The sequence below is a fragment of the Anabrus simplex genome, chromosome 8 (assembly GCF_040414725.1).
Source record: "Anabrus simplex isolate iqAnaSimp1 chromosome 8, ASM4041472v1, whole genome shotgun sequence".
Taxonomy (NCBI): Eukaryota; Metazoa; Arthropoda; class Insecta; order Orthoptera; family Tettigoniidae; genus Anabrus; species Anabrus simplex.
This window is the reverse complement of record NC_090272.1, coordinates 198,570,543-198,594,514: the sequence shown is the minus strand read 5'-3', so window position 1 is coordinate 198,594,514 and position 23,972 is coordinate 198,570,543. Positions and strand designations below refer to the sequence as shown.

At 39.6% G+C, this 23,972-nt stretch overlaps 1 protein-coding gene across 7 annotated transcripts in view; it reads right to left on the bottom strand.

Annotated features, from left to right (window-relative positions):
* Positions 1 to 23,972, bottom strand: part of LOC136879413 (fatty acyl-CoA reductase 1) — a 143,972-nt gene that overhangs the window by 93,625 nt on the left and 26,375 nt on the right. For all 7 annotated transcript variants that reach the window (XR_011018636.1, XR_011018635.1, XM_067153230.2 and 4 more), the window contains exon 2: positions 4,589 to 4,792. Coding sequence is in view for 5 of the 7 variants with exons in the window: in XM_067153230.2 (XP_067009331.2) it covers positions 4,589 to 4,792 (204 nt within the window). In the remaining 2 variants the exon portion in view is untranslated. The remainder of the gene's footprint in view (positions 1 to 4,588; positions 4,793 to 23,972) is intronic.

Below are 23,972 nucleotides of genomic sequence, written 5' to 3'. Positions count from 1 at the left end.
TTTTAAGACCTTAAAATTGGCATAAAAAGTGTGGCTGATATGCAAGTAAATACGCTAATAGGGAAAAAGAATAAGGTTACTCCCTTAGTATATTCGCTTACGTGCCGAATAGTATAGCAAGTAGATGATACCTTTTCTTACAAAGTCTGATGCACCTTCTGGGTTTTCAAGAAAATGTTCTAGATGACTGAATAACACTTAATGTGTGCTTGTGAGGACTTTATACCAGTAACTGTGTGCTCTATCCGGGCCTGGTAATTTCCAGTTCACCAGTTTCTGGAGGCATTCTTTCAAGTCCACAGATGTTATTTTGATACTTAGCATGACATTAATGGTCTGAGAACCAAGAAGCATCCCTTTGATAGTTTTCAGGATTTTTCCAGATGTCCGACCAGAATTTTTCATCTCTGTTTTAACATGGAACTTAGTCTTCTGTTCCTTTACTTTTTGTCAGCAGAGATCTATAGAATGTTTATTATTATTATTATTATTATTATTATTATTATTATTATTATTATTATTATTATTATTATTATTATTATTATTATTATTATTATTATTATTATTAACAACATCTTAGCTTATAAGAGAAGCAGGCAGATTTTTTGTTTTTTACAAAAGTAGAGCAAAACAGAAAAATTGTGCATATGGGTCCATTAAAAATGATGTAAAGATTTTGTATATATTGTACCAGGAAATGCCCGTACTTTACAGCTTGATGAGTATGAGATAAATGCAAGGCGTGTACGGTACACTGAATTTGAGCAGGTACGGAGAGTGAGGGGGTTTTACTTCGAATGAAGTTCATGTCCTTCATTAAACTGCTGATTTATTAAAGAAAGTCAAGATTATATCACCTCAGTACAATTGGAGATCAGTTAGGCACAATGTGCTCTCATCCTGCTGCTAGCGATGTCCCATGTCAAACCACTGCTCTTCCTGTCCTCGCCATGGAACACTTCTCAGCACCATGGAACCTCGTACCAATCCCTCGAGGGCTGTTCTGAACGGTCTTGCAGTTCTAAATGTTATGGAAGCTCTCAAAGTTCAAGTTGCAGCGTTCGCTCATGTGGAATAACAGAGCAAGCACATGTATAAATTTCATGGACTTGTAAGATGGACGAGTAAGGAGGTATAATTTATAATTGATTTTCACTGTTCCCATGAAGGGATTAAAGAAATGCTGATATTTTGTGTTGAATGTCAATGGAATCAGACACAAGACACTTCTTTAAAGTGAACTGCACTAGCTCTAACTTGAGACGAAAAATTAAAGAACTCAAACAAGATTTTGCAGTCGAATGTTAACCCCTTAACTGGGTTTCACACCTGAAAGCCTCAACAGCTGTTGCACGAGTATTGGGTTTGATGCCTTTAGGCGTTCTTGTCATTCTAGATGTATTCTTACGCTGGGTTAGCTGCTTATAGTTGTCTGGCTATTCTCAATCACTTCTGCCATCTACTATCGTAATTTAAAACTAATTCCATGTATATTAGATGTAATTATTGCTGTTCTATTCATTTTTATCCGGTCTCACGCCAGTCGGGTAGTTCACGCCTAGGCGGCAGTCTGACAGCTATCTCGTGTTGCCTCATGTGGTCCGTGCCAAATTCTTCGTAAAGAATTTATTTATGTATATGTACACTGTAATTACTAAATTTGTGAGTTGTTGTCATTGTTGTTATGATACAGTTGTTCTGCGAACTCCAATGTCCATGTTCTGATAACTTTTGTAAACTGTTCTGTGTGACGTGATCATGGCTTGGTTAGGAACGACATTGAATTATATCGGTGACAATGAAATAGTGGAACATTTATTACAAGATATTGACACTGACGTGTCCACTGATGGGCAAAGTGACACACCAAGCTCGATAGCTGCAGTCGCTTAAGTGCGGCCAGTATCCAGTATTCGGAAGATAGTAGGTTTGAACCCCACTGTCGGCAGCCCTGAAAATGGTTTTCCGTGGTTTCCCATTTTCACACCAGGCAAATGCTGGGGCTGTACCTTAATTAAGGCCACGGCCGCTTCCCACTCCTAGCCCTTCCCTGTCCCATCGTCGCCATAAGACCTACTGTGTCGGTGCGACGTAAAGCAAATAGCAAAAAAAAACGAAAAAACAAAGTGACACAGGAAATAACGATCCTGAAGAAGGAGAAGAATAAGTGGTGGAAAGTGACACGGTATGGACGGACATTCCAAGTAAGCCTGGGTCTAGATATCCTTTCATTGGAGATGCAGGTATACACATAGTACTGGAATGTAATAATAATAATAATAATAATAATAATAATAATAATAATAATAATAATAATAATAATAATAATAATAATAATAATAATAATAATAATAATATAATGCTATTGAATTTCTACTATATCACTAATAATTTATAATAAATCAAGCAAAATGTATTTTTCTGTTGTGTATTTATATCTGCCGCACGCTACTGTACCCATTCCAAAAGTGCACGTTATGCTGGTTGACATTATGAAACTATTCCCCAGTTAAGGAGTTAATGGAATCAAATCTGTACACTTCCTAATATCACTTGCACTTGTGAAATTAAGCACACAAAAATCAAAGGTAATTAGTGCTTTAAATGTTTGGAGAATTGAGGAAGCAAACACTCGTCAGGTCCTCCAGAATTTCAAGATCACTTTGATTCTATTTACAGTCATTTGGAGAGTTTATTCATTGAAATAAATGCTGCTAGATGTCATAGGAATATTATTCACACTGAGTTAAATGACAATCACTTCAACTGGGTGTTAGAAGTTAAATGCCTAATGTGTGAAATCAGTCTCATTCACACACCCCCCTTTACATTTATATACAACACTGTTAGAATGCAAAATATTGAGCGAAATTAGTCCCGTTCACTCGCAAGATTGTTTTAAAGATGTAGAATAAAATTGTTCACTCAATCTCTGAAGAGTGAAAATCGGTTTCATTCACACAACGTCCTGAGTTCACAAATAATGTAAAACTATTTCACAGGAAGACCAGCACAGTGAAGTTAGGAAAGTTACTAGTATTTCAAAGTTCCATTCAATTCACAGTTTATGAATTTAAGAACTGTAAGTTCTGATACACAAGATTTTAGTCACTTGAAAATGTTCAAAGTATCGCACTCGCTAACTATGCGGCTAAGTCCGTAGACAGAGAAATATTAAGTATGTGTTCTCACCATTATTTTCGCAGAGTATCGAATTCTTCTACTCCATAACTTTGACGTATCATAGCAATGATGACCCCCAGCAGTCAACCGTACAGGTTCGACAGTGGGACAAGACTCATTTGTGTCTGATTCTCGCGTCGCTGTTATACTGGAGTTGCAGCAACTGCAGCAGTTCAATTCCTCTCAATAACTTTCTTAATCCATGGTGGATTTTAATGAAACTTGGTAGTATTGGAGGCATTACTCTCATATTCGTATCCTAATTAATATACGAGTTATTATGGGTAGAAAGTATGGAAAGTTTAATGAATGACGTAACTTAGCCTTGGCGATTTGGAGCTGGCTCCTATGTCACTCGCCACATGTTTGCTGTAGCCGGCTGCTTGCTGGTGTGCGGTGCGTATTTTAAAGTTTGAAATACTTCAAAATCAATTCTAGACCAGCACTTCTGGTACAACATATTTTCCTACCTCGAACAATTTTCAAGAAAAATTGCTTCTCTGTGTCTTAACGCAAGTTTTTTTCTGATAAAACCCAAAATTACAGGTAAATTTAGTCTCAAGAAAAGGAGAATACATGCAGAAGGAGATACACAATAGTGGAAATTACAGAAAATACATAAGACCATAACACGGGACAGGTACTCCATGTTCATTGCCGATTCCTCAATCCAAGAATTTTTATGTCAGGGGTTGTTCGTGCCGTCTTCATCCTCATTTCATCCTCATCACGGTGCACAGGTCGCTTACAGACGTCAAATCAAAATACCTGCATCTGGCAAGCCCAACTTGTCCTCGGACACTCCCGGCACTAAAAGCCATACACCATTTCATTTTTTGTGTTAGGGGAATGAAAACCAACAACTTTATCGAGTGGGAATTGGAAAAGAAAATTAACAGGACGAGTTTTGCATAAGTGAGAAAGCAATACCAAGTTCGTAACTGGGCTTGTGGTCACTGCATTGGGTGCTTCAGACACATACTCTGTAGTATGTTGGGTCTTCGCATCTGTCAGGTGCATTTATATTTAGAAAATAAAGTGAATGGTAAATCACAATACTTACGAATATCACTCTGCATTTCATCATAATAAATGTTCAAGAACAGCTCTTTCCTCTTACACATATGCGCACGTACAGAGGAAGAGAGAGAGAGAGAGAGAAAGAGAAAGAAAGAGAGAGAGTGTGTGTTTGTGTGTGCACGTCCGTGTGAGTCTGATCTGTTCCCATTATGCATGCCTTGTAACCTGAGCAATGCACAGTTCTGGGAAGCTGTTTTGTGCTTCAGAACAAAAGATTCTACAGCAGACCGGATAGACCACCCTTTCTACGCAGAGTATGTATCTGAAGCTCCCGGTACACATCTCTCTTGGGTGAAAGGGGAACCAATACCAGTACAGGACTTACCACATGCTCGGTGAACTCTCTGAGACGGTCCTGGGGCTTCATTCCCCTACGACGCCGCACTAACATGTAGATGTTTCCTATCCTTGGACAGGACCATAGCAGCTTCTCCACCACTATTTTCCCCACAAAACCAGTGGCCCCTGTCACGAATACATCCTGTCCAGCGTAGAACTCTGGGATGGTTGTAGCAGGAAGAGTATCGTCCTGTAAAATTTCAAGATATACTCTTTACAGTATAGGCTATTGTCTTTCTTTCAAATGATCTATCAACTATGTCAGCAAAACTCTCAAATATTGGATCCCACTTGATAAAGGATAAATACATGTTATAATAGAGTTCTCCATATGTAGAGAAAGATTTCGTAATTGCACCTGTGAAAACCGCTGTGTGATAATATTGTCGAAGAAATGCTGACCTGCAGCACATACATCATCAAGAGTGAGAATTCCTTGACATTACTTGTACAATATTGAACCTTACTGGCCAAAATTCTAAGCTGGTTTTCACAAGGCAGTTTTTGCAGATACAACGATGATATCCATTGCCAACTGTGTTATTTTGTTTTACTAACAATGCGTCTTGTTGAGAAGTACATTTTTTATTTTATGCTGTTAACAGTGTCATGATTACATAATTAATTAAACAAGGCATAGAGGGTTAGACAGGGTGTGTATTTGTTGAAATATGTGTGTTATTATGTGTTCAGTGCTCCAGTGGCCGAGTACTGCATGGAGCGTGGTGCGCGTGCTGCCATGTTGCTTCAGCATCATCCAGCCTTCAAGAGTTTTACCACCATTTCTGTAATTTAAACACAGTTGAACCAGGGGCAGTTCATGAGGTAGTGCTAGTGTGCCATGGCACCACCAATGTAACCAAGAAAGATATATATACTGTCTGCTTTACGTCAAAATGACACAGATAGGTTTTGTGGCATTGATGGGATAGGTAAGGGCTGGGAGTGGGAAGGGAGTGGCCATGGCCTTAATTAATGTACATCCCCAGTATTTGCCTGGTGTGAAAATGGGAAGCCATGGAAAACCATCTTCAGAAATGCTGACAGTGGGGTTCAAATTCACTACCTCCCAAATGCAAGCTCACAGCTTGCACCGCTAACCGCACGGCCCACTCACTCGGTAACAAAGAAGAAATATGAGATTATTTTCCACTCAAAATCAGTTAATATTAGATTTAAATTTCAAGGAAATGTATGCATATCTTATTTTGCCATCATTTGAACGAGCACACAAACTGACATGCCCTCTGGTAGCTCTTGTCTGAGTGTGAGCCAGATCTCACGAACACTGCTTCCGAACATAAGACACTGTACAAAAGACTGTTTGGCTCAGTTTGCTTCGGTTTTATATGTGTTGTTAAGGAATGAGAGTGTGCCGGTGACTGCATGATGCAATGCTTCAATTTCATCCGCCAGAGTGCAGCATGTACTGCAACTAGAAATAACACAGTACAGTATATGGCGCATTACAAATACACAAGAACCTCGTTTATCCGGCCCTCATTAATCTGGATCTTCGGTTTATCTGGATCGAAAATAATAAAAATTTATTTTTACGTGTACAGTATTTCTTTTACGGAATCGACTCTTCTTGAGTGATAAGATGTACAATATTATAGGTTAGGATCCACCTTTCAATACTCCGTAATAAGATGGTAAAAAGTAGTTACAACCTGTTTAATGGGACCGGTTTCAACACATTTTAAGTGTCATCATCAGCCAATTTGCGAAGATCTTAAAACAACTAGCACATTGAATACAGGCAAAAAATTAACATTGTATCATAACGTAGCAATTCAGTAAATGTTCAAAACACAATAATCACAGTCAAGAGAGTAAACAGAACATCACTATCTTGCGCCGAAAACAAATATAGCTGAAGTTCATAAGCAGGTCAAATATTCGCTTATGTAAAGTCGTTGAGTGGTTTCTTTTCCGCCAAGGATAGTTAAGGATAGGAATTGGAAGTAATTCGGCCTTGGTCAAAGGTACCATCTGGAGAAACATTCCCAGGATGGCCGAGGTGGGATTTGAACCGATGCTCTTCTGAATGCAATGCACTACTAATTCACTGATGGTGAATTCAAAAATGAAATCGGCACTCCAGCAGAAGAAACAATGACTCATGGAGGGGCAAAAATGCAGCTGGACAAACTGATGGGCTATTTACAATCATAGACTGAAAACACACTGGCAGAACTGATGTTAGAAAAAGGTCGTGCTGCACGCAAATGCTATACAAATGTAAAATGTAAAAACCTTATTTTAGTGCATAAAACAGAATGGTAAATGTAAGAAATTTTTTCTTATATGTTTTTTACAGTTGCAGAAAGGTATTACCATACAACTTATGTTAATAAATTATATAACATATACTGTAGCCTACTTGTTTTTTTAGTTTATCCGGATTATCCAGATTTTTGATATGGTATTCTAGATCAGTTCCGGTCCCACTTAATTCATATTAACAAGGTTCTTGTGTATAGAGTTTGTGTCACTGTATCTGACGACTATTTTATCTTTTAACAACATATGCTTTGTTCCCTCTTGTTAAAATGGACACCGAGCAACTTTTTTCAAAACATATTAGCAACAGATAAAAAAAATTCTCAATTTGTGATGGTGCTTATCATCTGGGATTTTTGGCACTGAATTTTGCTCTGTTTCTTTAATGTAAGTTGGCGACACACAGTGGCATGACTAACAGGCCCATAGGGCCCACCATGCAGGGGTGGGGGAGGCCTCAGGGGGCCCACAAAGCCATTCCATAGTACAGTATACCTGAATACATAATTTTTTTTAGTATTGTAAATTAAACCAGCAAGTGTTTTCTAGCCAAATTAAATTATGCAATCTATATATATAAAATAAGAGTTTTGTTTGTACATTTCTCAGAATTTTAAAAAGTGGTATTTCTGTATTAGTCGTGTCCATAGTAACAAGGAAATGCACTTTTTACTTTTCCGTAATTTCTGTCTGTCTGTTTGTATGTATGTACACGCATCACGAGAAAACAGCTGAAGAGAAATGAATGAAAATCAGTATGTTAAGTTGGGGATTGAGCCACTACAATCTAGGCTATAAATCATTTTATTCACGCTGAGAGAAATGGTAGTTTAGAGGAAGGCCTATAATTTAATTCTCAAATATTTATGTTATTAGTGGTCCTATCAATAAATACTGCATAACTAAAGTTACATAGATTAAATTTCTGATCATTTATGTCTTATACATTTTTACCATACCGGCTATGATAACAGAGATATTCATGAATTTGTATTTTTGTTGCCAAGTCCATATCAAAGCTGAGCTACGAGGAAATAGGTAAACAGAATTTAATGCAAATTGGTATACAGTCTGGGAATAAGAAACTACAGTCTAAGCTATAAACAATTTTATTCACCCTGGATGAAATGGTAGTTTAGGGGAAGGCACCTAAAATGTAATTTTTAAGTACAGTATCTGTGTTATTGGTCCTATCAAAAACTACTACATACTGGAATGTATAGAGAATACAATTTCCAATCATTTTTGTTTTATTCAGTTTTACTGTACCAACTATGATGAAAGTGGTATTTCAGAGTCAGAAGAAAACTAACTGTGAAGGCCTACAATATTGAAACCTCATAAAATTGATCAACAATTACATTAGGTTGACCATTGTTTGTTGTGATGTTCTTTGTCTCTTATGCTCCCACTCATCTCCGATAAATGGGATTACTGCTGCGTACCGAGTATAACAGCCTGCCTGAATATTGGTGGGAAATAGCATGGGAGTTTCTATTATTTTCTTCTCTAGTATACCATTCTTCTGGTTCATATATTTTCTGATACTGCTGGTACATAACACACTGTATCATGTCATTCCAGCTATTCAATCCCTGCTCTGAGGCACTGATCAGAATGAGCAGAGAGCACATTTAACCAAATAATGGCAGAGGAGTAGCCTATTCATGGCTGTCTGTGGCCTGGTAATCCCAGCTCTGAAACTTTGGACTGTTAGATCAGCAGCATACTACTGTTCATTAAAAGTGAGAAAATGTGTGGTTTTTCATTTGATCAACTATTTCATATGATAGCATTGCTTTTAGTCACAACATTCCCACTGGCAGCATTGTAATGACCTAGGTTGATTTCAGTTGGGAAAACCACTAAGGCAGTCTTTCTGAGGATGTAAAAGGGCAGGTGGAGAGTGAGAGTCTGCCATTATAATGAAAATTCCCCAACTTGATTGTGACTGATGGTAAGCAAGAGGGCCTATCATTACAATGAAAATTCCCTAACCCAGTCTTCACATAATGAAAGATGCTTGGTGACTTTCCTGTTGAATTTCTGCGGTAACGTTAAGAGCTGGAATTTAATATCATCTTACTCACAACGTGTACACTACCTAACCTAGAATTCTGTATACAATGCAGAATTCCATAGCAAAACATGGGTACATCACCTAGTGTAAAAATAATTTTCTAGTTTTTTATATTGACATCTGAACATTACCTACTTACAGATGTGATTCACGTTGCACATTATGATGCAACTCTCTATTGGAGCACCACTGCATATATTGATGTGATACAGAGTTGATGTAATTTGATGAATCCCCAAGCTGTGTATTAACTGGCAGCTGAGCTGGACTGGGACATACATGTGTAAGCAAAAAAAATACCAACACAATGAACCTGATTGTCAGTCAGTGTTGCCTGGTCTCCCAAGGTATTTCTCTGTATTCATTGTAACTTATGTTATAGGCTTCAAATAAGTCATCTCTCCCCACCTGTTGAACTCTAAATTCACACTTTATTGCACTGTACAATTCAAAGGCAAATCCCCAACCTACATTTAGAATCAGATCACAATTGTAATTCACACTAAGTTGTGATTAGTTCAGTTCGTGACCTGGTGAACTGTACACAAGTTTATATTAAGAGTTCAAGTACCGATGAATCTAGGTAGTATGATAAATCCATGTCCAGTTTGTTGGTTGAAAGATAAATTGAGAATGTAGCACAAAAGTCAGGGGAATGCAATGATGTGTCAGTGACATTTCAGCAAATAGTGATTTTGAAACTGATAGTACAAAAAATATGATTGACATTAATCGTGGCCAGATCAGTAGTTTTAGATAAAGATTTGAAAATAAAAATAATTAATTCAGAACCTCACAAGCAAAGGACGCTGTAACAAATAGATTATTCAACTCTGAATATCATAACTAACCTAGGGAGTGGATTTGTATGTGCTGAAGATGTGATAAATATTTATTGCTTATCTGCTAAAAGTCCTAAAAATATTTTATAAAAAACTTTAAAATTTCTGCTTTATTCTTCTTCTTCTTCTTCTTCTTCTTCTTCTTCATTTAGGCCTACGATTGACCACGTGGTTCTTAACTCTGACGAGCTTTTTTCTTCTTAGCCCAGTATTCCTTCATTCTAGCACTATGGATATCTTTTCTTTCTTGAGTCCATTTCACTCCTACTGCTGGATGCAGTGATTTAGCTCTTAGTGACTGGATAGTGTCAGATGTCTTGATTAACTTTCTGAACTTATCTCGGTTATAAATGTCAATGTGATAAATATTTATGTATTGTAGGTCTTTCCAAACTAAATTCATCCATTTGGCATTTGTTGCTTTCTCTCTAGATACAGTGTTGAAGATCCTTGAAGTGAGTCTCTGGCTGTCCATCCTGCCTATGTGACCGTAGAACTCTTCTCTTCCTCATAGCTGTTGTAATGCTCTCTATTTTACTGTACAGTTTTTTGTTGTGTTTGATTCTGTACCCATCTTTTCTTTAATGGGACCCATAATCTTTCTGATAAAATGAAAAGTTCTGGGAAGGGAAGAGTAAGTTGAGAAAACATTACAACTAATATTGTGAAGACTGTAGTGTAATGGATTAATTTAAGTGCTCCAATGTGGGTGTAAACTATGTAAATAATAAATAAATAACATCATCTGCAAAAAAACCTTATAACTGATTCCAATTCTTTACTCATATCATTTATATATAAATAAGAAAATATTACGGTCCAGTAATACTGCCTTTAGGAATTACCCTCTTAATGATTACAGGATCAGATAATGCTTCATCTACTCTGAGTTCTATTTTCTACAAATATAGCCACCCATTCAGTCACTTTTTGTTTAGTCCAACTGCACTCATTTTTGCCAGTAGTCTCCCATGATCTACCCTATGCTATGCCTAAGATAGATCAATCATGATACAGTCCATTTGACATCCTGAACTGAAGAGATCTGCTGTATCTTGCTGGAATCCTTCAAGTTGAGCTTCAGCGGAATAACATTTCCTAACCCAAAATGCCTTCTACTGAACTAATTAGTAATTTTGCAAACATGTTTAATATAATTAGAAAGAATGCGTTCCTGAAACACACATGCAATGTATATGTCAAACTGACTGGCATGTAGTTCTTGGCTTTATGTTTATCACCCTTTCCTTTATAACCAGGGGCTCATATAGCAAATCTTCATTCATTTGGTATAGCTCTTTCATGCAAACAGTAATCATATAAGTATTTCAGATGTGGTACTATAACCCAACCCATTCCAGCTTCTTTTCTAGTTTTCAACTTCTGTATCTTATTAATCATGTCAGTGTTTTCCAGGCTTGCAGGCCGCAGTCCAGAAGAATGTGATGGTCCCGACGTTTCACCGAAGACTGCACTTGGCATTATCAAGGGTTTTGACTGACTTTGATAGCAGTGAAGCTCACAGTGGAATGGAGTGGCGTTGCAATTCCACCTCATTATACAGGGCAGGCTACGATGTGCTGCTTGCCTACTGGTCCGTCATATTGGAGGGGCAGTCGCTGATTGGCTGTTTTTCGACCAATGTCGATAGAACATGCGTAATAACATCACTCTAGATGGATCAAAGTTGGATTAAGTACATCATTTCTGTTATCTTGGCAGTGTAATAACAACAGATAGCCGACAATCTGCAGAAATCACTAGTAGAGTACGGAATGGAGCACAGTTATCATCTTGTGAGAAAACTTCTTTGGGATAAGGAAGTTCCATTAAGATCAGAAATAATTTACATAGTTTATTATTGCACCCCTGCAAAATTTAAATGTGTATTATTTACAGAAGAATAGAAAGACAAGTTGAAACTTGGTTGGGAGAAGATCATGCCCACATACACTACGTGGCATTCGTAGATCTTGAAAAGGCATTTGATGATATTGATTGGACCAAGCTATTTGAGATTCTGAAGGAGATTGGGATCAAATACTGAGAAAGGAGAATTATCTACAATCTGTACAAAAATCAGTCTGCAGTGATAAGAATTGAAGGCTTTGAAAAGGAGGCAGTAATACAGAAAGGAGTGAGGCAAGGCTGTAGTTTGTCCCCTCTCCTTTTCAATGTTCACATAGAATGGGTGATAAAGTAAATCAAAGAGAAATTTGAAAAGGGACTCAAAGTCCAAGGAGAGGAAATCAAAACCCTGAGATTTGCCAATGATATTCTTATTTTATCTGACTCTGCAAAAGATCTGGAGAAATTGCTGAATGGTATGGATAGATTCTTCGAGAAAGAATACAAAATGAAAATAAATAAGTCTGAAACAAAAGTAATGGAGTGCAGTCGAACAAGGTCAGGTAACACAGGAAATATTAAATTCGGAAATGAAGTCTTAAAGGAAGTAGATAAGTATTGTTACAGTACTTGGATAGTAAAATAAGTAATGATAGTAAAAGTAAGGAAGACATAAAATGCAGACTAGCACAAGCAAGGAAGGCCTTTCTTAAGAAAACAAATTTGCTCACTTCGAACATTGATATAGGAATTAGAAAGATATTTTTGAGGACTTTCGTCTAAAGCACGGCACTGTATGGAAGTGAAACACAGGCAATAACTAGCTCAAAAAGAAAGAGGATAGAAGTTTTCGAAATGTGGTGTTACAGAAGAATGCTGAAGGGGAGAGGGGTAGATAGAAACACGAATGAAGAGAGACTGAATCAAATTAGTGAGAGGCGGTTGATTTGGCTAAAATTGACAAGAAGAAGAGATAGAATGATAGGACACATTTTAAGATACCCAGGACTTGTACAGCTGGATTTTGAGGGAAGTGTAGATGGTAAGAACTGTAGGGGAAGACCAAGGTATGACAAACAGATGTAGGATGTAGTAATTATGTAGAAATGGAAAGGTTACAATAGCATTTAAATATTTTATTATGAGGTACACCTTTTACAATAGTATTTAAATATTTTAATATAAGGTCCTCCTTTTAATGTATTGAAAATATTTAATAAAATAAATATATAAAATAAATAAATAAATAAATAAATAAATAAATAAATAAATAAATAAATAAATAAATAAATAAAATATTTAAATACTATTGTAATCACAGTTCAATACGGATCAATTATAATGAAATTTATATCTTTTAATGAAAAGATAGGGTTTTATGGAGTGCTGCATCAAACCAGTATATGGACTTATGACTCAAACAACAGCAGCAGCATTATGTAACAGAAATGAAAACTGCCGTTTAGTTAAGTGATGAAATATCAAAAGGGTTACTGGTACCGTGCACAAGGATAACACGAATATAACAGGCAAGGTTAAAACTGAAACAATAGAACTTAGAGTTTAAAATACCATCTTAGTTGGGTAATTTATTTTTTCTACCTCAGCGCTAACAGAAGAGAGATTTTAACCCAACTGGACTAATATTATGCAATGATACAGTAAGCACGATAATTTCTAATAATATAACTTGAGGATTCCATGCCTGGCCTTTGCTGATGACCTTACTTTATTAGCAAACGACATGCATGAGGCCACTATGCAGCTTCAAACACTGCACTCTATAGCAGCTAAAGCAGGTCTCTTTATCAACATTGGAAGGACCGAGTTTACCACCAACATCAAAGATGCCCCTACAACAATGGGACTCAGCGATACAAAGCATATCAAGAGAGTTAAAAATGTGAAGTACCTCAGAGAGTGGATATCAGAGGACCTAAGTGAAACGATGGCTCTTGAACAAAGGAAAATCAAATTAGACAAGGCCTACCATGCCTGCAGAAAACTGTATGCCTCAAAGCATTTATCAAAGAATGTAAAACTGAGACATTATAATGCAGTAGTCAGACCATCAGTCCTCTACGCAGCAGAATGCCTATCCCTAACTAAAAAGACCCCACTGAGAGCCCTGGAAGTGGAAGAACGGAAATTCCTGAAAAGAATAATAGGGCCAAGGATCCTACCAGATGGAAGGCGATGGTACAAACCCAACAATGAACTCTACCAGCATCAAGAAAACCTCATTGATGCCATCAGAAGAAAACGTCTGACTTTCTATGGACACCTATACAGAATGGATCCTAATAGATTATCCCATAAGATCTTCAAGGTTGCTAACAAAGGCAAAGCTACTGGATTCCCCTGGACCAAGCAAGTGGACAAAGATCTTCCAGAGCTTAATATTAATCAAGCCGCCATTACTGACAGGTATGCATACCGTTTAATAGTCAAAACTAAACCTTTCCTAACATCCCTTACATCAGCTAGCCACAAAGGAGCCAGGAATTGGTCAGAGGAGTGCAGGAAAGAATTTGGCATGAAAATGAAGGAATACTGTGTCAACAGGAAGGCTCAAGAGGCTGCTAAGAACACAATCCAGTACGCCAAAAGGGGCAGATGATGACAAAAACACAGTTAGAACACAAGCACCGTGATCCACAGATGGCCTAAATGCAAAGAAAAAATATAACTACACTACAATGTTTCTAAAACTGCAGTTTCATCATCATCTTTGCATTTTCCCATATATATGGGGTCCGCCTTCTTGCAATGTTTCCTCCACTTCAATCAATCCATAGCCCTCCAAGGGCTGTTTGGTGAGCCGCATGTCATCTCTCACCTTCTCCAGCCAGTGTGTTTGTTTGAGGTCACACTCAAGGTCGGCGATCCTCCACGATCAGCTGAAGGGCAGTCTTTGCAACTGAGGTTTCACTGCCACGGAGTACTTGCCCATACCATTGCAGATGTGATTCATGCATTTTCTCTGTGATTGGGGCAATCTTGAATTTTTTCCTATGAAAGATGTTCAGTAGCCCAGTCAATATCATCTCGACTGTTCATGCTGAAAGGTTTCAATTTTTTGTTAAATGTCAAGTGAACTTTATATAATAGATTTATAGCAGCTAAGAGCCATGAATCAAAAAATAAATTATAGTGAAAATGAAAGGTTATTCACTACATAAGTCCAAGAGACCCCCGTCTCATATTACACACTCAGCATGATATTGTTTACATTTTTGTCCACATAGTTCACAGATGCTCTCTAAGGGTGGCTCGTGGATTGCTTTGGTTTTACACACTCAAAAATGGAATCTGTGCACTGAGAAACGCATGATCAAATGTTGAAGATCGTAGTCGGGCGCCTTCCAGTCTAAAGATGTCATGGCTTCAGTTCCATAGAATTTAGACCCTATTTTTTTCTTCTTAGCTTGTAGCTCTGTTAGAAGGTCTTGGTAGGGGGCTGTGGATGTTAGACATATCTGTAGTCTTATATTCTCTATATAAAAGGATTCCCTGGATAATTCATAACAGTCCAGATGGGGCGTATCGCAACAAACACAAAATCTTCTTCAGAAAAGATGCCTTTGTTGTTTCAGTTTTTAAAAGTTTTTGGTGAGATAGGGCCAAATAATTTGTATGCCATAGGTGGTGATGGGACTTATTTTACCAAAGAAGATCTTCCTAGCACTGTCAATTGATAGTCTTTGTAGCAGATTTATATTGTTCATCGCTATAACTGCTACTGTCGTCCTCTTCATTGCATGTTTCGTGAGAAAGCTTCAAGAGGTCTGCAAGGTTACACCAAGATAATTGAAATGATTAACAATTTTTTGGGAGACTTGTTCATAGGACAGCTGGCCTGTGGCGGCAACTCTGCCACCCCTTCTGAATGTCATGGGAACCGTTTTGTCCATGTTTATCTGGAATTTGTTTCTTTTTGCTTAGGATACCAACAGATCCCAGAATTTCTGTAAGTCTTCCAATCCTCTGTGGGAGGGGGCAGTAGAATAACACCTACGGTATCCCCTACCTGTTGTAAGAGGTGACTAAAAGGGCCCCAAGGGCTCTGAACTTGAGAGCGTGGGTTGGTGACCACAGGGCCCTTATCTGAGTCCTGGCATTGCTTCCACTACTTGTGCCAGGCTCCTCACTTTCATCTATCCTATCCGACATCCCTTGGGGGTGTCTCATTTCCACGCCTTTCACTGCCCTTGTCTTTCTTTGGCCAATACCTTCATTTTACGAAGTGTCAGATCCCTTCCATTTTCTCTCTCTGATTAGTGTTATATAGAGGATGATTGTCTAGTTGTACTTCCTCTTAAAACAATAATCGTCACCACCACCACCACCACCACCTAAGTCTTCCAAATTGGAAGAGCTAAGGGCCATGACATCTGCATAGGTAGGTAGAGAGATTAGCCTTTCAAATTCCTTCAGTATTTCCACGACCTATGCAGTAATCAGGTTGAATAAGAGTGTACTAATCGGGTCACCCTGTAGAACACCCCTCGTCTGGATGATAGGTTGTGAAGATTGAAGATTATCTTTTACAAAGACTGTATTTTCCTGTAAGATGTTTGCAGATATGTTTTGTTAGATAATTTCCTTCTCCTAACAATTGCCCAAGTTTATCAATAAGAATCTGACGATCCAGCAGTTCAAGAGCCTTTTTGTAGTCTATAAAAATGACAGGGTATTTGCCTCTTTTATGTCTCAAGAGCTTCTCCGACATCTTCCAGTAAGTTCTGTATTGCATGTAAATCCGTATTGTTGACAGGGGATGATTTCAGTTGTTAGCGATGTAAGCCTGTCCGATAGGATTTTGGAAAAGACTTCGAAGTTTGCATTTTCTAAAGTGATACCTCTATACGAATCAAGAGAGCCTGGGTTATCTTTACCTTTATACAGTATCCTCAGTAAGTAAGTTTTCGAGCTATAAGGTATTTCACTCATCTCTAGACACTTGTTCAAGAGTGCAATTCATATTATTCCCAACAATGGAAAGGAATTTTTCAGGTGTTCGTTACAGATCTTGCCTGAGCCAGCAGCGTTCTGATTTTTCAGTCTCAATGTTGTTGTTCTCACTTCATCCTCCGTAATGGTAGGAAAACTGGCGCTTTCTCTTGTGCTTTGGTTTTTCAGTGCAGTTCCGTTGTTGAGTTTATGCCGGAAGTGGCTTACCCATGTATCCACGGCAGTAGATTGAGATAATATAGGGGATCTTGTCTTCATTGCGTCAAAGTGGTTTTTATTGGCGGCTTTCATAAAGTTTCTTCCTTCCTTCTCCAAACAGGCAGCCCTTTTTTTTTTCCTTTAGGCGCGTCTTGTATTCTCGTCTAAAACGTTATGATTTTGAAGGTGTTCTACATACTAGACGATCTTGCTCTATGGAAAAGTGTAAGAACCTGTTTCTTTTTCTCGTAGCAGACACTGTTGATCCACTGTTGCGACCTTCTTGTCTTTAGATGGAAAATTATTTGCGCGTTCTTGATGGTTTGCTCAAGCGTTAATGCAGCTGCTTCAGTCTTCCCTTGTTGAATCCCTTCTGTTACTCAGTTGGAGGATAAAGCGAACTGCTCGAGACTACTAATATTTATACTTCGTTTTACCAATATTCTTGCTTCCGTTTCACTTGTAGGTGAGGTGCGTGTCTCTATTATAACCGTTCGTGGCTGTGGGTGGTTCGAAGTGATATGTTTTGTTTTCGATTAAACCTCGGCTAGTGTCAACGGATTACAAGAGATTCCACTCACGGGCATGGTCATTCGGCGAGTACCGGTCATATCCTTCTTATTCACAACGTCAGGCTCACATACACAGAGTAAATTCTACGTCCCACCTAACTACATAAGGCTATTAAATCATAATTTTACGGAATGAAAAGATCGCAATATAATTTTGGAAGGATATTCCACTTTAATTAACCATTCATATGAAAGAAAATAATAATAATCATTCAACTAGGCACGTGATTGGGAATAAGAGATATCATATCGATTAACCTTTGTTGGTTTTCATCAAACATATCATGAACATTTATCTGATGTTAGTTTGTTTAAAATTCCATAAATAAATTCATCACAACATTTCTGAAATCTTGACCACGAAATAATGAATTACTTAACAGTTCTTGAAAATCTGCCAATCGTAAAATTAATTCTGTAAACATTCATTTTGTCCATTCATTTATGTCACTTATTGGCCCAAAGTTTGTCCTCTCATATTATATCTGTTTTCCATCGTCTAACTATCTATCTATCTATCTAACGTACAACTTGGGGTATCCCAACGATCCAGTCTTCCTAACATTGCATGATAATGAAATCATCTGCTAGTCAGCCAAAGTGACCAGACAAATTCAATAAATAAATCAATCATGGTAATAACAGCACACATCTGGAACCTTCAGATTAGCCGTACCTAGAATAAACAAGGTCTAACTACTGACATAATGTAAACGGTAATGTTGGGATGTCCTCACAGCATCTGCTCTCCTCCAAAGATTTCCCGTAAATAATACTACTGCCTTAGAAATCAAATACTGCAAGCAACTACTCTGAATGCTAACGTACCGTACTGCAACAGCTGACATTAACCTCTTAAACAACACATCTCATTATTTATGTATGTCATTTTATCGATGATCCTCTCAATAATTCATCCATTAATACACTCATTTTACCTTCTTGCCGTACCATAAATTCATATTTCGATGATTTTCTCGCACGCTCGACATATGTAATCTCCAGGATACCTTTTGAAATACGATCAGTACGGTACATCATATCGCTTGCCAATCCGAAATCCTTTAAACCATTATCAACCTGGGCTCATTGACATTCAAAGACTTACTACATTGCCACAGTATCATCCTCAACAAACCACATCATCACAATAATCGCATTATATCACCATAATATTCTCGACGACCCTATCATTTAACTTATCATACCTTACCTCAAATGTGCACCATACCTGCACTATCATTCTAAATACACAAGCGCATGTATCCGAAGAACCTCATAACTACTCGCATATCAAATCATCTATCATAATTGACAGCATAATCGCACTTCACCAAGTTATTACGCGACATAAATCATCCTAAATAAGATCTCGACACTGACACATTAGACCTAACTACATATAATCATTCACTAGAATTACACACCCAGCATTCAATATACACTGTCTGACAGTGACAATGCAACACCAAGGAGGAGTGGTTCGAAAGGGATGAAAGTTGGGGAAAAAACAGAGACGGCACGGATGAATAACTGATGTTTATTTCAGACCGATATGCAGGTTACACAATGCGCACGGCATCGACTCAGTAGGATGTAGGACCACCGCGAGCGGCGATGCACGCAGAAACACGTCGAGGTACAGATTCAATAAGAGTGCGGATGGTGTCCTGAGGGATGGTCCTCCATTCTCTGTCAACCATTTGCCACAGTTGATCGTCCGTACGAGGCTGGGGCAGAGTTTGCAAACGGCGTCCAATGAGATCCCACACGTGTTCGATTGGTGAGAGATCCGGAGAGTACGCTGGCCACGGAAGCATCTGTACACCTCGTAGAGCCTGTTGGGAGATGCGAGCAGTGTGTGGGCGGGATTATCCTGCTGAAACAGAGCATTGGGCAGCCCCTGAAGGTACGGGAGTGCCACCGGCCGCAGCACATGCTGCACGTAGCGGTGGGCATTTAACGTGCCTTGAATACGCACTAGAGGTGACGTGGAATCATACGCAATAGCGCCCCAAACCATGATGCCGCGTTGTCTAGCGGTAGGGCGCTCTACAGTTACTGCCGGATTTGACCTTTCTCCACGCCGACGCCACACTCGTCTGCGGTGACTATCACTGACAGAACAGAAGCGTGACTCATCGGAGAACACGACGTTCCGCCATTCCCTCATCCAAGTCGCTCTAGCCCGGCACCATGCCAGGCGTGCACGTCTATGCTGTGGAGTCAATGGTAGTCTTCTGAGCGGACGCCGGGAGTGCAGGCCTCCTTCAGCCAATCGACGGGAAATTGTTCTGGTCGATATTGGAACAGCCAGGGTGTCTTGCACATGCTGAAGAATGGCGGTTGACGTGGCGTGCGGGGCTGCCACCGCTTGGCGGCGGATGCGCCGATCCTCGCCTGCTGACGTCACTCGGGCTGCGCCTGGACCCCTCGCACGTGCCACATGTCCCTGCACCAACCATCTTCGCCACAGGCGCTGCACCGTGGACACATCCCTATGGGTATCGGCTGCGATTTGACGAAGCGACCAACCTGCCCTTCTCAGCCCGATCACCATACCCCTCGTAAAGTCGTCTGTCTGCTGGAAATGCCTCCGTTGACGGCGGCCTGGCATTCTTAGCTATACACGTGTCCTGTGGCACACGACAACACGTTCTACAATGACTGTCGGCTGAGAAATCACGGTACGAAGTGGGCCATTCGCCAACGCCGTGTCCCATTTATCGTTCGCTACGTGCGCAGCACAGCGGCGCATTTCACATCATGAGCATACCTCAGTGACGTCAGTCTACCCTGCAATTGGCATAAAGTTCTGACCACTCCTTCTTGGTGTTGCATTTGCTCTGTCAGTCAGTGTATAACATTATTTACGAACAGACTCTTGCAAACATTCGGACAGTATCAGGAAATTCCATAAAACATTTCCACAATTGTATGCCTTCATCACCTGAACATTCACGGCAATCCGAATTGCTACTCTTACCAACAACCAGGATTCCACTCACTGACAGATACAGAATGACAATCATATTAGGTTACTCAAGTTGTATACCATTTAAGTCACCTTGATAACATAATCAAAAATCTAATACTACTATAAACTTTCTACAGATAGAATAAAGGAAAGACAATGTCTGGGTACTTATCGTTGACGACTCTGGTGTTTCATACCATCTTCTTGGTTGTTGTACCCATGGACATTCATTCAATGAATCATCTTAGATAATTCCACATGAACTCGGACCCATCAAGACACTAGTCTTGATTTAAGCCCACATCTCTGTCTTATTTGGATTCATTATAATGATAAACCAGGTCCGTCGTCCTTCCAATCTGAAACTTGTACAAATAATATTCATACAGTGCAATAAGATTTTTAAAGTATCTCAGTTTTGTTTACGACACTAGCCTTATTTTTCGCGTATTAATGTTACACAATATGTTATTGGACTCTTAATATCTTATAATATCTTCTATTCCTTATAATTTCCTCATTTCCTTCTCTCAACGTGTACCAGAGCTATTCTTTTAGTCAACCTTTTTTCGATGTTTTTTTCATTCATTGTCATAAAACAAAATCTTATTTTTATAATATAACAATAATACCTCAGTTCGCATTTCATGATTCCTATCAAAATTACCATACTGTAATCTCCCTTCCATCTGTTTTTGACATTTGAGGAACATTTTATCTAACACGGTCACTCTCTTCATTTCAGGAAACACGCAAACGAACACATTATGCTATTCATTAATCTTCTTAATACATGCAATCCATTACTCCACATACGCCTTCTTGATAATTAAACTTGCACTATTCCAAACCGTTCCATGGCCTCCGCCGTGTGACGTTCCTAGACCTGAATGTTACATAAAAGATTTGACTTCTTCTCAGCTGTTGATGTAATCTTTTATTTGCTGGTCTCTATTCGTATCCCAATTCATGCTTTCTTAACTCAATTAGCCGAACACCACGGGGTTCTGAGCTTATGAATTTCTCCTAATTTTATTTCCTAATTTTATTTCCTCTTAAATGAGCGAGTTATTTCGGTTTACGGACCTAGTTGGACGTATTCTTGCTGGACGTGTACTTCTGCACAGTTTCTGTTGACCTATTCTTATTATAAATTTCAATGGCTCCTTCATACTCGATCTAGAGACCGTTGAAATGTTATACTATCTTCACAGCCAATGGTAGGTGTTTCCTCAAGGGCGCCATGTGTGAGTAGTCGAGTGTATCAATATCCGTTGCCTCAACGGCTGTACTTACGAATATCAGGTCTATCGTACTCATACCATTGTGACAAGTGTAAGTTGGGTGGTTAGGGTCATTTAAAAGTTTAAATCTTTCTCCCTCCAGGTATTCAATAACTCTATTGTTTTTTACATCTTCTGTATCAATATGGCATTTGAAATCGCCTACCAGGATGGTATCTATTTCAGACTCTATGACACTGAGCACGTCAGAGAGGTATTTAACTATTTCCTGTGCCGTGTAGTTTGGTCAATCAATGTCTACATTCCCCCACCCTGAAGGGGTGGGCGGGCCACCTAGAGGGTTACGCCCTCTCTCTGGCTAAGAGATGCGGACGGGTTGGGGAGATGTGATGGAGGAAGGAGGTGGGTAAAGGATGTGAAGAAGGAGGAGATGGGAGGGGTTCTGGCTCCTTGGCTAACGGGTTTTCTACGTTATTTTACTTTATTAACATTTACGGGAGGTTTGGTTGCTTTTATTGTTTTTGGTTCTTTTTTCTGGTTTGGAGAATGAGGGTTGTTACTGAAAGATACTTATATTCTGATCTAGAGGAAAGTAAAGTGAAAATAAATACATGACTTGATATGAAATAATAAAAAGTAGGAAAATCGATAGATGATCCTTCTGGAAGTGGAAAAGCGATGGGAGGTTGCTGACGACGTGGTGCTGGAGCTTTCTTCTCCCATCACTGTTCTCTTTGCTGACTGGATGCTGCAGTGTTCACGGAAGAGAAGAGTTAGGGGTGGGAGGCGGAAAAAGGGACAGGATTCAGACAAGAGTTCCCAATGGAGTGAAATGGAAGTGAGTATTTAGGCCGGAATATGAAGTTTGAAAGTGGACATTGAGGTTTTGGTTTCCGGCAGCTGTAGGTGTGTTACGACGAGAGGACGGCGGAAGGGGTGAATGACTGTAGAAGGCTATGGCGACGAATCGGATTATATCCTCGGCAGTTGGAGATGGGAAAAGAGGGTGACTGGGACTGGTAGGTGAATCGACTGTGCGGATAGGTGCGAACAGTTCGGGGTTATCAGGAGGAGGAGGATCCGGACGAGCTCTACATCTGCGAGCGTAGGTCGGGTGTGCTTCTCCACACGAGTTACAGACGGGGACATTTATGTTGGTTGGATGGTCTTACAAACATAGGCCGCACTTAGGGTTCGTAGGTCGATACTTGTTTATCGTGTGTGAGTTGTATATCAGATATCTTTCAAGCGAGTAGGTTGCGGTGGCAGGACACATAAAGATTCAACTTTGTAGTGGCGTCGTTAGATGGACACGCCCTGTCGAGATCTGCAGTGGTAGGCAGTAGAATTCTCACCATGTAAGTTGCATTCCGGATTCGGTAGGCTTTACGGGCTGGAATCCCTTCGGAGTTTAATTCGGCTATGATTTCGTCCTCGGTGATAGTTGGATCCATACCGCGAACCACACAACTGAAGAGGATATGCCTGGGTGGCGGAGGTGGTATCTTGAACACTGGTTGTGATAGAAGCTCGAAGGGAGCGTGGAACCAAGTTAACCTGCTCCAATTGACAGAGTGAGATTTTGGGCGGCGAGGTCTTTATTCAACTTGATAACGCCGTTGGTGGTTGACCGTATATCTGCAATCTCTTCACAGCGCATATTAAGCAGGGTGAAAATGATGTTGCGTAGAGAGCGGAATTGCTGAGTTGGATTTTCAAGGAGATACACGTGGGTATCAGTTGGTGACTGGAAGTGATTCACTGGTGGAAAGAAGAGGAGGTTCAGATGCAGTTTCCGTAAGGAGTTTTGGAGATTTATCCAGATTGAATGGACGAGTATCTGTCTATCTGACCGCCAAGCGTCGGGTGATTATTCTGGAGGGATGTTTGGGGCAGACCTTTTATATTGAAGGCCATTGGCGCCCCATGTTGGAGATGGAACGCGTGGTACAAATCTCGCCTTGTAGTTGGGATCAGCAAAGGAGGTCATGATGGCATCATGGTAGAGTACGGTGGCGGAGTCGAGGGCGGCTGACGCAAAAGAAGTCGTCGATGTAGTGGTGGTGCAGGTGTCGCTGGTGGTGGTGACGGCGTAATGATACATGACGATCCAGTTCGCTGCTCTGTAAGATTCGGTGGAGCCGTTGACTGCCCTCTCGGCGAGCTTGGAGCAGGAAGTAGAGTTCGCTGAATTAGGAATACCAGTCCTGAGGTGAAACCTCAGTTCGAGCACCCCTCAGTCCACCTGTCCATACAGTCTTTAAGCGACTATAAATCACTGCATGAGAATTTGGCCGACGGATGTAAATATGTATGCAGTGGTATAAAATGTCGCTAGAGTCGCTGCCC